Source organism: Colias croceus, chromosome 3 (assembly GCF_905220415.1).
Source record: "Colias croceus chromosome 3, ilColCroc2.1".
NCBI lineage: Eukaryota > Metazoa > Arthropoda > Insecta > Lepidoptera > Pieridae > Colias > Colias croceus.
In genome coordinates this window covers 2669034-2688530 of record NC_059539.1, presented here as the reverse complement: position 1 = coordinate 2688530, position 19497 = coordinate 2669034, and the positions used below count along the sequence as shown (strand labels likewise).

General features: G+C 40.6%; 1 protein-coding gene and 1 non-coding gene across 2 annotated transcripts; both read right to left on the bottom strand.

The window, feature by feature from the left end:
- Positions 1 to 10050: 10050 nt before the first annotated feature.
- On the bottom strand, positions 10051 to 10122 carry Trnah-gug. Its single transcript has one exon. It is a non-coding gene; the product is annotated as a tRNA-His (tRNA).
- Positions 10123 to 11577: 1455 nt separating this feature from the next.
- LOC123705939 lies at positions 11578 to 17925 on the bottom strand. The gene is made up of 2 exons (XM_045655057.1): positions 16281 to 17925; positions 11578 to 16250 (listed from the first exon to the last, which is right to left on the bottom strand). The coding sequence occupies exons 1-2, from the start codon at positions 17491 to 17493 to the stop codon at positions 12076 to 12078; spliced, it is 5388 nt and encodes a 1795-aa protein (XP_045511013.1). The 5' UTR covers positions 17494 to 17925; the 3' UTR covers positions 11578 to 12075.
- Positions 17926 to 19497: the final 1572 nt, after the last annotated feature.

Genomic DNA, 19497 nt, shown 5'->3' with positions numbered 1-19497 from the left:
TAGAATATTCGTAGTAGGTACATGGCTTAAAATTTCCCCCAGGACCCGGGAAGCACACACGTAAACCGCAGGGGATGAGACTCAGCTTTTTGAACAGTTTACAGTACGGTAACATAATATGAGCCTGAATCTTCGAAGCGTTTGATTAAATAAAGATTTAATGCAATGTTGATTTTGATGAATAAATGTTATATAATATTATGAGTGTTAAATTAAATCTTTTATAGATATTAAGTGCATTGTAGGAAAAAGAAAGGGCATTGCGTTGTAGTTAATGTATATTAAAATTTAACATAGTTAAAACAGGGCAAAAACACGATTAAAGGAGAATGCCCATGAAAGTATGGACCACAGTATAGTGTTGCGTCGATGCCAGAGTGGTTTTGGAGGGTTCTTCGATATTCAAAAGATTTTTACCAATACATTTTTTTGTGATAAAAACAGGGGTTTTCAAGATATTGAGAAAAATGTGAATTAACCTCAAAACTTAAATAAACCCGATTTAGTTAGGTTTATGTGTGATTTAGGTAGTATTTTAACGTTAGAAGGCTATTTTTCGTTTAACATAATATTTAATCTATGCGTAGAGCTTATGCTTTCAGACAAAGTCTATCTGTTCATCGGCTAGTCTAGGTAGGCACCAGAAATCTTCCGGGACGGATTTCAAGAAAACCTAAATATATATTTAAAAAATGCCAATAGAGTTTTTATTCGGCTTACATACTTATTGTTGTTGTTGTTTGATCATTTTTTCACTACATATTCGAAGAAAGAAACAAATAAGAAATAACTGGTTACCTTCCAAGCTATCTTACAAGCTATGTCATAATAATATTTTTTATATATATGTATTTATATTATTTTACTTCACTATATTATATTATGTTAAAACAACCTACAGTGTATAAACAATACCTTACAGAGTGATTTTATGTTAATTGATTTTTTTGTAATTCAATGAAAACAAGGAAAACAATATTAGCTATTTACCATAGTAAATGTCATAATAGTTACCGCTTGGTTACCGTGGTAACCAGTAATGGATACTAAATCTATGGTAACGGATCTAAACAATTACATGTCTTATTAGATTTTACAAAACATTCCCTGGTCAAAATATATTTTCCGATGGTAAGAAGGCCTCTAAATTGCCGAGATTTTTTTAAATAGTATTTTTATCTTGATGCATGAGAAAAAACCTGTACCAAAAATGTAAACGGTAATGGACACTAAATCTATAATAACGGATCTAAACAATTACATGTCTTATTAGATTTTACAAAACATTCCCTGTTCAAAATATATTTTCCGATGGTAAGAAGGCCTCTAAATTGCCGAGATTTTTTTTAATATATTGTTGTCTTGATGCATGAGAAAAACCAGTACCAAAAATGGGCATTCTCCTTTATCTTAAATTAAACTAGGTCTAAATGAGATGGTAGCATGTAAACATATAGGTGAAGCTTATAAAAGCGTGTTGATATAATATTATAGTGTATAAATATTCACATGGCGTACTTCATGTTAAGGTTCATAACAGAATACGATATTTTGTGGTATGTAGTCTTAGAGTTATTATAGTCATAAGTATCTATATTCTATACTCATATTGTAAAGCCGAAGAGTTGGTTTGTTTGTTTGAACGCGCTAATATCAGGAATTACTAGTTATAGATATAACTAATATATATAGATAGGATGGATAGATCCAAGTTTCTTATTAAAAGAAAGGTAAATCCCTTGTTTTCCCTGTTTGAAAGGAAGTAAGAATATCGTTTTGAGTGCGGGGCTTTAACAAATATTTTGATACGGATTACGATGGAATACGAACACTTGAAATAGGAGAATAATATCCAAGCATGATTTTTTGCTTCGTAGGATCCGTATTTATTAAAAAAGTATTAAAATTTGTAATGAATCTCTAATCTTTGGTAAGAACGGTACGTTAACTCATAGTTTAAGCACGTTGAAGGAGACTTGCTTGTGTCATGACAAGACTTTTTAATAATTCCTTACAAGTTACAATCTAGATTGTTATTGAAGGTCGTGCCGCGCTAGAGAATATTACAAGAAGATGATTGACATCTCAAGCCAGATGAAACAGCTGATTATTATTATTATTTAAGGCAAAGTACATTATAGATACAATGTAGTGGCCAGAAAACTGCCAAAGTAGTTGCACACAATGTTGTTTATGTCTATTTCAGCAAGCTAATTCTCGGCTAGTCTTTTGACTTGCGACGTGATTCCAGTATTAAGGTATACTAAGCGAGCCATATTTTGAATGCAAATTAAAACATATTCCTGTCTTTGAAAGTTGTAGTTCCATCCACTGATGAGTATGATGTTTTATTTAATGCTGCGAACCTTCTTGTAGTAACATCATACAGTTTTTATCATTTCATAAAGAGGCTTGGCTTACTTTTACAAATTTTGAATCCCTTTTTTTTCATTGACTCAAATACTTTAATAAATATCGATTGTTGGTGTGAAACTTTTTTAAGAGCGTTGAGAGTGAAATTTCAAGGTCGCATCATCGCAATACCGTCACGTAATGGTAAGGCGACGATTTTGGTATGGTTGAATCTTGCCAAAGAAGTTTCACTTCTGACACGTGTGCTCGGCACACGCTCTTTTTTTGGTTTTCATTACACCGCGGGTCCCTAGCGCTGTATTTACACACGTGTAGACTCGCCGAATTTTCCGAAGATCGGAAGCACTTCGTATTTTCTTAACCAACAAATTCGAAAAGAACAAACGTAAACATTATTAACATGGATACTCTGCTTGTAGGGATATTAAAAACTGCGTGTTATTATTGTTAATAAATTATATATTATAAGTATAGGATGGATCTCTTTGTAGGGATATTAAAAATTACTTCTTATTATTTCATGATAAATTATTATTTTCCAGCTCAAGTATAGGACTATATATCAATGTAACCAATGTTGTTAACCAAAAGTAAACCAATGTTACCATCAGGTAATAGAAACAGTATTGCAGAAATTATAAAATTTTTATTTATAGAGAAGGTCTGGAAAGCATTGCTATATCACTCTATATAGTACCTATATCTAATAATAATAAATAATAAATAATGTGTACATAAATTCTAAACATACCTTTAGTCAAACCTGTGCATAGGTACAATGTAAGACAATTTCTATCTTTGATGATTATCAACATCATTGGCTACACGTGGAAATCAATCGACATATCGACTCTTGTCAGGAGTTATTTGGAACACGGTGCGGTCATATGGGCACCGCACGAAGCAAAGTACACGGTTATGTAGGAAAGAGTACAAAATAAATTCATGCGACACCTGTACATGAAGCTTTATGGCGTGTATCCCTTCTATCCTCTAATGTATCCCACACTGTTTGTACTGGGAATGGTGGGATATAATGAGTTAAGGGTAAGGCGCGAATTTAAGCTGGTGGCATACTTGGTGGAGGTTTTAAGGGGCAAAGAATACAATCCTGGAATATTACAGAGATTGTATTTTAAGGTTCCAGACGACTATTTAGGAAGAAGAATCTTACCCAATTTACTGTATGTTCCAGTAGCGAGGACTAATCTATTAGCCAAATCCCCTCTTTTTTGTGCATTCCGTACAGTTAATGAAGTACACAATAAAATAGATGTGTTCTCTTGTACTTTGAGTGATTTTTCAAAGGTGCTCTTATATATTTTATGCTATCGGGAATGTTAATTGTATTGAGATTATAATTGTTAAGTAGTACTTATTTTTAATTTTAATGATGTTGATGTTTGATGAGATGAGATTTGTTTTTGTTAATTTATAAAAGAACACTGTCGAATTAGGTTAGAATCCTGTAATGATAGTAAGTTCTATGTGATGTAAATAAATAAATAAATAAATATTTTAAAATTATTATAATGTTCCGTTTTATTTATATTTCAGTGAACAAATGGTAATTTTGCATATTGTCATAAAATTAAGGTATTGATTTGCCCTTTTTATTATTAAACTTTTTCTCTTTTTCAATAATGATACAATTTTAATTAACAAAAACTTTATTTGAATGATAACTAAAGAAAAATAATTTCATCGGAGTTATAAAAGAATCGAGATACTCCGTTTTATTTAATTAAAACCTGATCAATTTAGATAAGCATTTACTTAGTATTTTAGCTTATCAGATCCTTTACTTAATTAAAATTTCAATTCATTAAGAGAAATTGGATAGTATCTTCCTTGTATAATTTGTATTAATTGGATTTTTGTTTGACTTGAGATGAAGATCTTTTGATCAATGATATTGAAGTACTTAAATAATATAAGCTAACTGTAAAACAACATTTACATGTTAAAGTTAGAAAATTTGAATCTATACATATAATAAATCTGTAGAAGGGTCAATTCTGTACATTGAAAATATTGAAAAAATAAATAGCAGGGAGGGGGTGTTACTGGATCGATACCAAGCCCAAATATGTGATTAAAAAAATTGTTGTCTGTCTGTCTGTCTGTCTGTCTGTCTGTATGTTCAGGCATCACGTGAAAACTAAAGGTTCGATTTCGATGAAACGTATAATTATACCTTATTATCCTGGGCATAAAATAGGATACTTTTTATCCCGGAAAAATACGTAGAAAAAAATAAATCTTAATTTTTCCGCGCGGACGGAGTCGCGGGCGGAAGCTAGTACATAATAAATTGTTATTTTATCTTTGCATAAATAACTGCTATGAAACTACCTCCACTCAATAAAGAACTTCACAAACAAAAGTATCATTAAAATTAAAAAAAATTTTTAGATACAAAAATACATAATAATTAAATAATATGTTCCCACTTATGACGTCGTTGGTTCCCACGTTGCTCTTAGTAATATTTTTCAAGTGAATTTTCTTTAGGCGCGTTGAGAGTAAAATTTCAAGGTCGCGTCACGGCAATACAGTCGCGTCATGGAGTAGAGCGACAATTTTGGTATGTTTGCATCTTGCCAAATAAGTTTCACTTCTGTGAAAGAGCACATGCGCTCGGCACATACGCTCTTTATTTACTCTATATTGGTATGGTACCTTTTTTTTTATAGTGGGGAAATCTTCCAAAGATACCCACGGCCCCCGGGGAAGGAGCCGTGGGCTATGTCGCATTCTTACCGACTAAAACCCCACTGTGTTCCGTCGAGCCGCTTTAATGATGGGGCCGCGGGTATTGATTAGAATTCTTCCGCGACCATTGGTATGGTACCTACTTTATCAATATTAAATGCCCTAAAACCCATCTGAAATTACCCCTTTATAAAGTTACTTAATAAATATATTAAAAACCAGTTAACTTATTTATGTTCTATTTGTAGTCATGCGAGATAATTGAAGCTTGTATCTGAAGGGCTTAATGAAAATGGTTTGGTGTGATGGAGCGAATGATGCTGGATCTTATGGTTTGTTCACATAGAAGCAAGACAATTTAATTTGAACAACTAAATAGAAGAGTAATATTTTGTTGATAAATATTTAGATATTTCTGGGCAATTCCCTGAAAATAAAAATGTGTGTTTTATTTCAAATCCGGTAAAAAACAATTGTTGTATAAACTACTGCAGCCAGAGATTTTTGTAGATAATATGAAAGTCCACATTAAACACGAAACAAATTCAAGGAAGGAATAATTTCAATGTGTTTGTTACATACATATTACCAAAATGGAACTCGTGAAGCTTACCACTAATAAATGAATACATAAATTGATATGAATTTCAATCTTCCTAATAACCAGTCCTATAAAGAAGTGGTAATTGTTAAATTATGTATTGACGATTGGAAAGTTATTCTAAAAGAAGTCTAATTGAATAAATAAATGTTTGAGTTTGAGTAACAAAGAATAAAACTTGCCACCCATTGTCTCTATCATTAGCTCTATGTGTCTGGACCACAATCCACACGAATCGATCTTTGAGAGCGTATAATTGCTTGTCGTAATTGTCTGACACTGTTCAATCAATGGACATCTCTATTCGTTCCATAAATAAATATTTTCTTCACTCTAATAATATATATCTTTCCTGTTATTGTAAAGAGTTAGTTTGTTTGTTTGTTTGCCGCTTATTTCAGAAAAAAACAGGTCGGATTTGAAAAAATATTGTTAGATTGTCCATTTACCGAGGAAGGATATAGGATATATTATCATCACGCTAAAACAAATAGGAGCGAAGCACTGCGGGTAAAACCGCGGGGTACAGCTAGTATGTAATAAAAAAGTTTGTATTTCATCATCTGTCCTTGTACATTTTCTTAGTATTAAAAATTCACGCTTAGAAGAGCTTTCTAAAAGGCAATTTTTATCAAAGTAAAACGTTCGCACCGGGTCTTCATTTTAATTTTGTATGTTGTTAGAAATGGGAAACTAAATGTAAAAAGTATCGTTAGAATGCTTTGTAAATTTTCCAACTATTGCAATACAAACTTAACCAGTTTGGAGTTGTTACGAAAGAAATTGTGCTCTTGAAGGATTTCTGTAACCTAATTGTGATTTCGTTATTTTATATTTTACTAGCTGCTCCGCCCGGTTTCACCCCCGTGGCTCCACCCCTGTTGGTCTTAGCGTGATGATATATAGCCTATATCGTTCCTCGATAAATGGGCTAACTAACACCGAAAGAATTTTTCAAATCGGACCAGTAGTTCAGAAATTAGCGCGTTCAAACAAACAAACAAACAAACTCTTCAGCTTTATAATATAAAGTATAGATAAGTGAGGAAATGTAAAAATAGTTTTTTAATGTCTAAGATAAATGTTTGGAAATCAACATTATTGAATAATCAGATTTCCGATTAAAAGCATTAAGAATTACGTAAGCACGTAATATTGTTACGTAGAGTTTCCTATGTAAACTTGAAATCATTAAATTAAATACTCAAAACGAGATTTAAATAGAAACAATTATTAACTGTCGTATCGAGAACCAAAAATAGGCATTTCGAGGTAGATTCAGCTCTATAAGTATATCAAATTAACTTAAAAGTCATACAAATTCGCTTAACCATTCCGATAATAAATTAAATTATTATGAGTGCGGAAAATGTAAGTGCGTGGGTTACCTATACCTATATTATAAATTATTGGAGGAATATCGTGGGTCGTGCTTCGACTTTATAATATTTGGGTAATTATATAAGACAATTGTATCAAACATTGATATCATTTTGTAGAGAAAATTAAATAAAAGGATTCTAATTATTGAATAGTGTTGTATTTAAAAAGCGAAATTGCAGTTTTGAGATTAATTTGAGATGTTTGATTATTGGCGTATTTTTGAGGATGATTTTGTAGGGATGATTTTGATATTTTTCCCTACCTTCTATCATCTTGAACCCAACGTCCTATTTATTAGTAGATATTTTTAAATAACCACTCCAGGCGTGACTAATATTAGAATCAAGATGGCAAATGTTCGGTTGCAGGTTTGACACGACAGTTGAGAAATAATTGGAGCCTGTGACGAGGGTAGCAAGCTGTTGCAATGTTTGTTACAGTGATAAAATACTATATTTACTACGGTTTGTTTATGAGGAATCATTTCTTAACATTAATATACTACTAGTATGGCGAAAGTACTAATTCAGCTAGTTGGTACTAGAAGGTACAGACTTTTTAACGGATTTTAAACGTTTATAAACCCTTTCGAACATAAGAAAAATACTAGTTATTACCTACTATTTTATTTTTTATTATAAGATGGAAAACAAGCGGATAAAGAAAACAGAAATTTCAATTATAGCGACGAGGACATTCAAAAAAGTCACCTAAGAGCTACTTTATGAACAATAAATAGAAATAAACATGCGGTACCTACTTCAATCGCTATAGATCCACTTATTTATATTACTTCAAATCGTAACAACCCGCGAACAACTGTTTGAGTAACGACACAAACAAGTATGTTTGATCTTACATCCTTTGATCGGCAGAACTATCTTCAAATCCATTTCGGAGACGTCAATCAATGTAGCATGCGGAACGAAATATTTTCAACTAGCTTCCGCCCGCGACTCCGTCCGCGCGGATGTCGGTCTTCGCGTGGATGGTTATTTCTCCATTTTGAGTACCTCTGTCAATAACATCTTATAAATATCTATTGGACCCAATTCCCAAATACGGCTAGGCCTATAATAATACGCAACGTGTGTTCGCGGTTCTACGGAACAACGTCTATGGATAAAACTGAAAAATTAAGATTAATTTTTTTTCTACGTATTTTTCCAGGATAAAAAGTATCCTATTTTACGCCCAGGATAATAAGGTATAATTATACCAAGTTTCATCGAAATCGAACCGCTAGTTTTCACGTGATGCCTTCACATACAGACAGACAGACAGACAGACAGACAGACAGACAGACAGACAAAAATTTTTTTAATCACATATTTGGGTTTGGTATCGATCCAGTAACACCCCCTGCTATTTATTTTTTCAATATTTTCAATGTACAGAATTGACCCTTCTACAGATTTATTATATGTATAGATATTTGTACCATAAACTAGCTTGGTAAAGTATTTGATTACGTCAATAGGTGCTTACATAGAGTGAAATTGGAATTGTATGCGAAAGGTTATAAAATGTTATTTTCTGTTTATTAGATTTCTAGTAAGGTAATAGATACTTTCCTAAAACGGGAGATATATTTTTTTTACAGACAATCAAATGTCTCATTTTTAAGCTACAAGCTCATTTATATCCACTTAACAAACGTAAAAAAAAAACAATATAGCAAACTTAACATATGACAGGTCATTAGCAATAAAAACTTATTTTCATGTATTACGGCATCGATTCGAAGATTGATCGACTCCACACTAACAACGTCATTACCTGGCCCATTTCGTACAAATTGAATGTAGAAATTCTGGAATGTTCGAGAAGCCTTGATAGTACCTAATAATAGATTTGAGATCTACAGACTGTATTGTTTGAAAGATAAGATGCTGGTTAGTTGGAACAAAAGATAATTGTATTATAATAAAATACTAAATAATATTCAATAGTTTCCAAAAGACTTCAAATAAAGGAGAAGGTTCCGATTCGACTGTATTTTTTTCGTCTTTGTTACCTCAGAACTTTCAACTGAGTGAACCGATTTTATGATGTGTCCCCTCTATGGTTCCATTGAAATTTGGGCTGTTTCTGGGAATTTCAGGGCTGTTTAGTTTTTGTTTGTAGAAGCCTGTAACATATTATGCACACTAGTCTTTGGTACGAGTTGAAAAAACCTTATCAGTGATATCGACTGATATGAAATAATCATTTTTGTCTCTAGGACTGATAAGTTTATCAGTCCTTCCTTAACACAGTTCATTTCGATACTTTAAATTTTTAGAAATAAGTACAATTGATTTAACCGTGAATTCTTAATAAATTATTTTAATTCGAAAATAAAGTCATGAGAAAAAATGTTCTGAACAATCAAAAAATCTGAAACGATTTTGAAAAGATTTTATCTTCTCACTCAACGCACGGACGGTGATACAAAAATACAGAACTCTTAAACATATAAATGACCTTTGTTTTATTAAATGTATTCTTAGGACAATGCAAACGTAATGATTAATTATTCAAACCGGCTTTGCTCACTCTCTGTGAAAAATGTCTTGAAAATATTTAACATTTCTTGCAAAGACTCTACATTTGAATTAATTTAAAAGTTTTAAAAAGTAAAAAATTAAAACCCAACTCTTTAAAATATAACTTGTAGGCAAATTTTGTATAAATATATTACCTAAATAACAACGAAATTTAAAACAATGTGTGTTTAAAATGTTTTGAATCGACGTTCCTAAAAACTACAAAAGGGAATTTCTTTTTTGAGGATTTCATTTTACCTTTTAACATACAAGTTAATGGTTATCTAGATCTGAGTAAAAAAAAACAAATAAATTATGACATCGATGGATTTGTTTATTTTTTATAGTATATTGAAAATAAATTAAGAAAAAGTAAATGAGAACAAAACGCAACAATAAACTCAACATAAAAAAAATAAAAAAACATAGCTCCGCCGAGACAGCTTGCGCTGCCGTGACCAGGATTCGAACCTGGGTTACTACGGCCACAACGTAGGGTCCTAACCACTAGACGATCACGGCTACCGGAGTAGGTACTGAAACGACTGAAATAAGCAATTATATTACAACGCTATAGAGTGACTTTTTTATCGCTATATTACGGACAATTGAAAGTGACGCTTGATTGGTTTAATAAAATAGAACTGTACGGTTATCATATTTTTTTTAACTTTTTATAGGTTTTTTTTTTTTCACTGGCGGTTACAACACGAGCGATGGATTCTTAGCGTTAACTTTTAGCTTTGTGGTTTTTCAATTGACTCAAATTATTATTTTGTAAACAGAGATCACGTTTTGTCTTATTGTATGAAATTGTGGTTTATAAAATATACCGATTTCGTTATTCATTAAAAAGCTCTTAAGTAGTTTGTCTATAAAAAATTTCGTTCCAAATAACTATGTTTTTTTAGTGAACCCGATGAACTTAGGTAGTATTTGGCGAATTTCAATACTCATATCCCATATAATAGATTCCTACATGAAATTTTAAGTAATAAGTATACCTACACGATGAAATACGATTGACGATTAATACGTCCCTACATTCATAAAGCCCATTCGTTTGTACTGTGTACATGATCAGCTTATACGGGATTATTTTGAAACATGTATGAGCGAATTAGCTCCAAATGTATGCATAAAGCTGTGTTCACACACACAAACATTTTCTCGTTCACACTTATGCATTTGATACTACCAGAAATCTAACATGACAATGTATTTTGTATTTTTTTCTTCAGTGGAGTAGCAAATACGTAGGGGTAATGAGAAGACTGATAAGATTTAGGTGACGGTACAAGTAACCGCAGTTTTATTATTAACCAAGTACTTACTTGTATTTATGAATAATTAAGATGTGGGTTCTACAATATAATTTAAGTGCGCATTTCTAAATAATGTTTAAATGTACATAATATTAGTATACTTGGATTTTAAACACATTTATTTGTAGATATCCATAATTTCAACCAAAATGCAATAAAAATTAAAAAAAAATACTTAAATGACTTTTACATAATATGTCAAAATAACCAATAATATTATTAAAATTGAACTTTCCAAAAAATACTTAAAATTAATGATTTATATTATGTCATTCATGTCACTTAACTCGGCTCCGGGACTACAAGCTAGAAAATATTTAGCAAAGTAGGTATATTAAAATTCTTGTAAGTATTCTGTAAACATATTTGCATCGCTCGATCTTTCATCCTTCGTTCAATACAGTATGTGGAGAATATATCATATACTTAATATATAATATACCTTATGAAATATGCATCTGGACTGCTGCGACCAATATGGGATTCTAAAAGGATTCTAATATAAAGACAAATAGAATTTCGTCTTCGAAATGTGATTTGATTGTCTGGTTTGACTCATTATAATTTATAAACAAAATTTGTTAGTGAACAGATTAAGAGATCATATTATTAAAATTGAAAAGTCAACTAATAACAATAATATAATTGTTGTGGACTGTATTATTGTTGGGGTTTGTGTTCAAGAAAACACCCTTCCTTCGACATACATATATTATCGACCCTTATGTACACTATTACAATTTATCACTATTACTTATTCACTATTACTTCTTCACTACTAGTCTGGAAGAAGAACTTGCTGCAACTGACTTTAATTCCAAATGTTGGGCTATTTATATGCGTCACCGGCGGCGATATTCAAAGCGGTGCGGCGAGCCACAAAGCCATCGCCCGGCGGCGAGGCACAAAGCGGCGGCGGCGGCTCAAAGCGGCGGCGGCTGTCTTGCATGTGCCGCCTAGGCCACGCCTTCTCCACGTGTAGACGCAATACACGTGGCGTAGTGTATACAGCGCGATAGTCGAAACCGCGGTGCGCCTCGTCGAAACCGCGGTGCGCCTCTTCTTCCATGTGTAGCGTTGATACACGTGGCGTCGCTGTGTGGGGAGCCCCGTTGTCGCCTGCGCTTGACCTTGAAAGTGTGCTCGTCCTTTACAGTCCTCCCCCCGGCGTAGCTTGCGTAGCCTCCTTCATCACGACGAGCTTGCTGACGGGGCGTCTGAAGATCCCGCTCTTGGTCTTCACTTCGGCTACCCGCACAGCGTCGTCCGGCCCGGCGTGAATGCGCACCACGACCCCCATGGGCCATGTGTTGCGCGGCAAGACGTGGTCCACGATGATGACCACGTCACCTTCCTCGAGGCGTCGCGTGTCCTTTCGCGCCTCCCCCCGTGGCACGAGCGTCGGTAGGTACTCCTTGATCCATCGGCGCCAAAAGTGGTCGGCGAGCGCCTGGCTGGCGCGCCAGGTCCGTCGGTCTGCTTCGTCGCACGGCCCCGTCGTCGGCAGTCCCGTTGAGGAGCCCAGCAGGAAGTGGTTGGGCGTGAGGGCTTCGGGATCGTCCGGGCTCACGCTCACGTGAGTCAGCGGCCTCGCGTTCACCGCGAACTCCGCTTCGGTGAGCAGAGTCCACAGCACTTCTTCTGGTGGCGCCTTCTCCCGTAGTGTCGCGCCGAGCGCGGTCTTCACTGACCGCACCAGCCGCTCCCAAGCACCGCCTTGATGCGGCGCACCCGGCGGTATGTAGCGCCACTCCATTCGATGGCGCAGCGCTTCTTCTTGTAGCGCCGGCGCCCACTCGTTGTACGCCTTCTTCAGTTCTTGATCGGCGCCCCTGAAGTTTGTCCCGTTGTCTGAGTACATCAGACGAGGCCACCCTCTGCGCGCCGCCATTCTCCTCAGCGCCATGATGGCTGAGTCCGTTGATAGAGACGCGACGAGCTCTAGGTGCACGGCGCGCGATGTCAAGCAGGTGAACAGCGCGCCCCATCTCTTCTCTCTTCTTCGTCCGATCTTGACCATCATTGGCCCGAAGTAGTCGACCCCGCAGTTGGTGAAGGGTCGGTGGAACGGGTCGAGGCGAGCGCGCGGCAAGTCCCCTTTGGCTGGGACCTGCGGCATTGCTCGGCGTATTCGGCACAGCGCGCAGTTCTTCTCCACAGCGCGCACTGTAGGCCGCAGGTGGATGACCCAGTAGCGCTGCCTCAGGTCGTTGGTGACACGCTCGCGGTTGGCGTGTCCGGCGGCACAATGTTCCTGTAACACTATTAGTCTGGTTATTCTGTGCCGGCCGTCGAGGATCACCGGCTTCTTTACCGTGTCGGGTGCCGTGGCTGCGTTTATGCGGCCCCTTACTCTCAGCACGCCGTCTTCCATTACCGGGTCCAATTTGTACAGTCTACTGGATCTGCTGATGGGGCGCGCGTCCTTGATTCGCTTTATGTCTTCCCCAAAGCTGTCGTTCTGTGCGCGCTGCACCAACAGTCGTTCGGCTTGTTCCAGGTGGCGACATTCTAGTCTCGTCGCCGTGTGCCTGATGCGCATGTCGATAAATGCGAGCACCCTTGCTGTTGCTCCCACCAGTGTGCGGAATTTGGAGAAGCGCTCTGGATCCGGCAGCCATTCCATCTTCCGTGGCAGCTCGCTTACATGCAGTACATCAGCCTCGTCCGTAGTTTCTCGAAGTTCCTTCTCCGTGGGCCACTGGTCCTCCGTCTTCATCAGGAATTCTGGACCCTGGAACCATCGATCATGTCCCGTGGTGAAACTTAGGCGGGTGGCGTCGTCGGCAACGTTTTCGTGAGTCGGCAGCCACCGCCACTCTTCCCTTTGTGTTAGTTCTCCAATCTCACCGAGGCGATGCGCGACGAACGGCGTGTATCTCTTTGCATCGTTGCGCACCCAGTGCACCACCGTCGATGAGTCTGTCCAAAACCAAGTACGAGATATTTCATACCTGTGCTCTCTTCTAATCTGATCAGCGAGTCTTGCGCCGATCACCGCCGCTTGTAGTTCTAGGCGCGGGATCGTCTGCGCGCGTCGTGGTGCCACCTTCGCTTTCGCCGAGACGAGTTTCACTTGCACGCTGCCGTCCGTTCGCCGCATACGCCAGTACGCCACGGCTGCATACGCTTGTTCACTGGCGTCGCATAGCACGTGCAGCTCGATGTCTTCGACGTTGTTCGTTGCGTAGCATCGCGGCAAACGTAGCGCGCCGACCGTTTCCAGCTGCGCCAGCCAGCCCGCAAACTGCTCGCCCTCTTCTTCAGGTATCGGCTCATCCCACGAAATCTGGAGGCGCCACAGGCTCTGCAATATGATTTTAGCACGGATGGTGAAATAACTTAAGAGGCCTAGTGGGTCATAAATTGACATGACCGCACTTAATGCTTCGCGCTTGGTTGGCGGGCGCTTGCGATCTCGCACCTCCACCGGTACCCTGTTCATTGCTGTGTTGAATCCTAGCGCGTCTTGCTCGGCGTCCCAAATTAGCCCGAGGATCTTCGGGGCTGGCTGCGCTCCTCCCAGCTGCGTTGGTGTGCTGGCGTGTAGTTCTCGTGGCACGTCCCTCAGCACGCTCCTGTCGCTGGCGTTCCATCCTCGTAGCTTGAAGCCTGCCGCTGCGTGCACTGTCCGTATTTCTTCGATCGCTTGTCTGGCTTCCTCTGCGTCGGCGTAGCTCACCACCAGATCGTCCATGTAGTGGCTCTTTGTTATCGCTTCCAGCGCCATTGGATACTGTTCTGCGTGCTGCTGCGCATTATAATTACGGATGTAATGCGCCATAAATGGAGAGCTCGCTGCGCCGAATATCATGGACGTCATCTTATAGTGCTGTGGCGGCGTGTCGCGTCGGCATCCCCTCCATAAAAACTGCTGCGCTGGCTGGTCTTCGGGTCTTATTTTCACTTGTAAGAACATCTCCTCTATATCTGCTGTGACTGCCACTGCCTTTTCCCTGAATCGAAATAATATACCTGGCAGTGATAGTAGCAAGTCTGGGCCCTCAAGTAGTTCATCATTTAAACAAGTCCCGTGGCTTTTGGCTGCCGCATCAAAGACCAATCGCTGCTTCCCTGGTTTGTTGGGATTGGTCACAGCAAAATGCGGCAGGTACCAGCACACGCTGCTCTCGCCTTCACTGCCATCGCACGGAACCGCATACCTTTTCTCGAATAAGTTGTTCATCTGCTTGGTGTACTCGGCTGCGAATTCCGGCGCGGCGTCCATTTTTGCTTCAATCTTCAGAAGTCTCCGCAGCGCGGCATTGTAGCTCGGCGGCATGCGGACGTTATCCCTCTTCCACGGCAGGCCGATCTCGTACCCGCCCGGCGTCTTCTTCGTAGTCGTCTCGACGATGGATGTCGCTCGTCGGTCGGCGTCGCTGATGCGCGGTCTGCTGGCTATGTTCAATGATTCGATCTTGAAGTGCTCTGCCACCAGGTCGTGCAGCCGCTGGTCCGCTTGTTGTTCTCGGACGTGAAGCACGCGGTCTCTCTCGACGATCATTCGACGCGGCGTTGTTCCATGTATCACCCAGCCGAGACTTGTCTTGGAGGCGGCAGGTTCGTCGGCGCCGCCCGTCCGAAGTTCTCTGGTCACGATATGCTCCCAGTGGTCGGTACCCACCAGGACACCCGCGCGTGCTTGTTCGTAACATACCTCACGTTCCGGTATGTCGCGCAGATGTCTGTACCGAAGCAGGGATCCCGGGATGGACTGCTGATGCAACTGCAGCTTCTTCATCGTGCGGGCGCGCAGGTCGTGTAGTGTCCCGTCGCTCTGCCCCCGCAGCTGCACCGTCACCAGCCGACTTCCTTCTTCAATCTGCTCCATGTTCGCCCCGTGGATGCGGAGCGGCGTGGCGGGACCTTTGGCGCCGATCTGTTGCGCCAGGTCCTCATCAATGAGGGTGATGGTGGAGCCCTCATCGAGCAGTGCGTGCGTCGATACCTCCCCCCGTGGGCCGACGACGGTGACTGGACACATCTTCAGCAGGACGGCACGGGGCGGTGCGGTTGCGCGGTCAGCAACCGCCATGACGGTTTCTTCGGTCGACGCAGCAGGCTCTTCTCTTCTTACGTCGTGCAGTGATGAATGATGCGGGCGGCGGCACTGGTTCACGCCGCATGGTTTCGCTCGACAGAAGCTGCGCCGATGTCTCTTCGTGGCGCACTTGAAGCAGGCGCCCTTTTCCCTGACCAGCGCCCACCGCTCATCCACCGACAGCTTGGCGTAGCGCGGGCAGGCAACCATAGCGTGGTCGCGCCTGCAGCACAGGCAGAAGTCTTCTTTCTTCTCTTCTTTCTTCTCTTCTTTCTTCTCTTCTTTCTTCTCTTCTTTCTTCTCTTCTTTATCTTCACCGGAGACCATGGTGTATACTGCAGACTTCCTTTTCGGTGGAGCAGGTCGCGCTGCTGCTGCTGCTGCTGCTGCTGCTGCGGCGTCTCTGCGCGCTGGTGCAGTGCTGCTCGTCGGAACGTAGGTGTAGCGAAGCGCCTGGTCCGCCTCTCTCATGAGGAAGCGGGACAGCACCACGATCTCTGGATCCGCTGTGCCTTCCTGTGCAAAAGCATAATCACACCACCTAGACCGCATGTGCGGACTAAGTTTGTCCAATATCTCCCGTGCTAGCATAGGATTGTACAAATATCCTTTTCTGTCTATGGTTTGAAGTATACACACCACATTTTGCACTTTTACCGCGAAGCAGTTGATGTCCTTGGCCGCTGCTCCAGGTCGCGGCAGCTTCCTTAGGTCTTCCATGGCCCTGTCGATTATTATCTCGGGCCTCCCGAAGCACTGCTCCAAAGTTTTCATGACTGCTTCAGGTGATGAAGCAGTGTGAAGCAGCGCTGCCACGGCGTCCCTTGCTTCCCCCTTCAGGCAGGTACGCAGCCGCTGGATGTTTTCTGCGTCGGACACTTGGTACATGCTGCTTGTGTCCCGGTAGGCTGCTCGGAACGGCAGCCACTCTTCGATCGCACCTGAAAATATCGGAAGGTCCGCGTGGCGTAGGCGCGGTCGCGCCATCTTCTCTAGGGACGCCGCCAGCTGCTCTATTCCTGTTCGTCTGGTCGGCGTCGGCGATCTTCCTCTTCTTAGTTCGGATCGCTGGTGTCTGTCATCCTTCGGCACAGGATGTGACTGGAGCCACTCGTCTACCTTGTTTCGTTCTTCTGTCGCGGTGACGGTATCTTCCGGCAGGCCCTCGTCTTCCTGTATGGCGGACACCTCGAACTGTAAGCGTTTATTTATTAGTTCTTTCTCAATTTGTAGTTCTTTTCTCTGGATAGCGGCGAGTCGCTCTGCCGCTTCTAATTCCGCCGCCTTAATCCGCCGCGCCGTACTCGCCGACGACCGCACCGATCTAGCGGATCTCGCTGGCGAATGCCGTCGCGGTTGCGGCGGGATCTCCATTGTTTCTGTGGCTGACGTCAAGCGTGCGTCAGACGGCGATGCCAGCGGGTCCAGCACCAGCCGCCGCATTCGTTCTTGCCGTACACGCTCTGTCTCTTGGCTCCGGTCCTCCACTTCTGCAGCTTCACCCTGGCTGCGGGTAACCACCATGCCTAAAGAGGTGACGCACCGCAGGCTTATACTGGCAGACTCGTTCCGCTGACCAGCACCCCTGATTCCCGGCGCGTACCACCAAGGTCACCCAATGGCCCGAGTCTACCCGTAAAAAACCTTACGACTCACCTCATTGGACTAGTACCAACAGCGCGGCCCCGTCGGTAGGTACCTGACTCGCCTGGTGACGATCAAAAACACCAGCAGGCTAGTACCAACGTTACCGGTTTGCCGATATTCGCCCCTCGAAGGTGAACTCGTTGCCGATGCGTACCTCTCTTCGGCAGGATCTGGTCTTCCACGGGCAGCGTTTCCTCTTCCTGGAGTATCCGGCGATCGAAGGACCAGACGTTGTTGTGGACTGTATTATTGTTGGGGTTTGTGTTCAAGAAAACACCCTTCCTTCGACATACATATATTATCGACCCTTATGTACACTATTACAATTTATCACTATTACTTATTCACTATTACTTCTTCACTACTAGTCTGGAAGAAGAACTTGCTGCAACTGACTTTAATTCCAAATGTTGGGCTATTTATATGCGTCACCGGCGGCGATATTCAAAGCGGTGCGGCGAGCCACAAAGCCATCGCCCGGCGGCGAGGCACAAAGCGGCGGCGGCGGCTCAAAGCGGCGGCGGCTGTCTTGCATGTGCCGCCTAGGCCACGCCTCCTCCACGTGTAGACGCAATACACGTGGCGTAGTGTATACAGCGCGATAGTCGAAACCGCGGTGCGCCTCGTCGAAACCGCGGTGCGCCTCTTCTTCCATGTGTAGCGTTGATACACGTGGCGTCGCTGTGTGGGGAGCCCCGTTGTCGCCTGCGCTTGACCTTGAAAGTGTGCTCGTCCTTTACAATAATAAAGAAAAATTCCTCTGCGAAAATTATTTATACAAATACATCGATTTAACTTATGAATAATATTGGAAATCATTAACTGTATTTAATCATTAATTGTAATTAACTCTTTATTAATTATAACTCCAAATACTATCGGTTTTAGAGAAAAACAGGCTTAACGTACCTAACGTTAAAACTACATTGTAATTAACCCTTAGCTGGTATCGCTAAACTTGGCCAACATAACTGGTATCGGGGGTAAAAAAAGACCCCACGAGAAAATTAAAAATAATTGTTATAAAAACAGGTTTTTTTTACTTTTTAATCCTCTTTTATTAATAAAGTAACTCTTAAAGTAAGCATTTAACGACAATATAGTGCTCTATAAAGTAATGAACCATACTAATTTTTCAAATCAAATTATATCTTATTTTTGGTTTAATTTTAGTGATGTTCACTTTGAGATCCATAAATTCTACAAAAACTAAAAATTAACATAAAAATATTCTAACTTTAGTTTTCTTATACAGTCTAAACAAAAAAAATGACAACTTATATGAACCAGTAACAAAATTCTTAGTAAAATTTCTAACATTTAGAACATATGATCGCTGTTCGCCAGAGGTATGACTAGCTGCTTCTTCTTCATCATCATCTCCTTCGCTGCTACTATCAGAACTTGAAGTTGAGGAGTCAGCTTCTAACATACTCTTCTTCCTAACAATCACTTATTTGTTCATCATCACTTACAGAAGCAGCTGGTCTGTTGAAGGTTTCCGGTTCATTTTCTTCTATTTCGTCATCTAATAATTCAGCTATTTGATCGTCAGTCAAAAAACTCTCCATAATGATCGTTTATAACTCAAAAAATAAAGAAAATAATTTTAGAATAAATTCAGACAAACTTACACAAATGGTATCGGGGGTGATTTTTGACCCCAGCAGTGTACGTACCTCGGCTCCTTGTAACAGAAAAGTAACACTTGTATGTCGTCCATCTCACGCCCGAGATGTTATGAGATTAGCTAGATGAACAAGAGTATAAGTTATAACACTAAAGAGTTATGACCAAAATTTCGTTGCACTGGGGTGATTTTTGACCCCCGATACCAGCTAAGGGTTAAAATGGCTTTTGATTAATTAACGTACTTTTGGA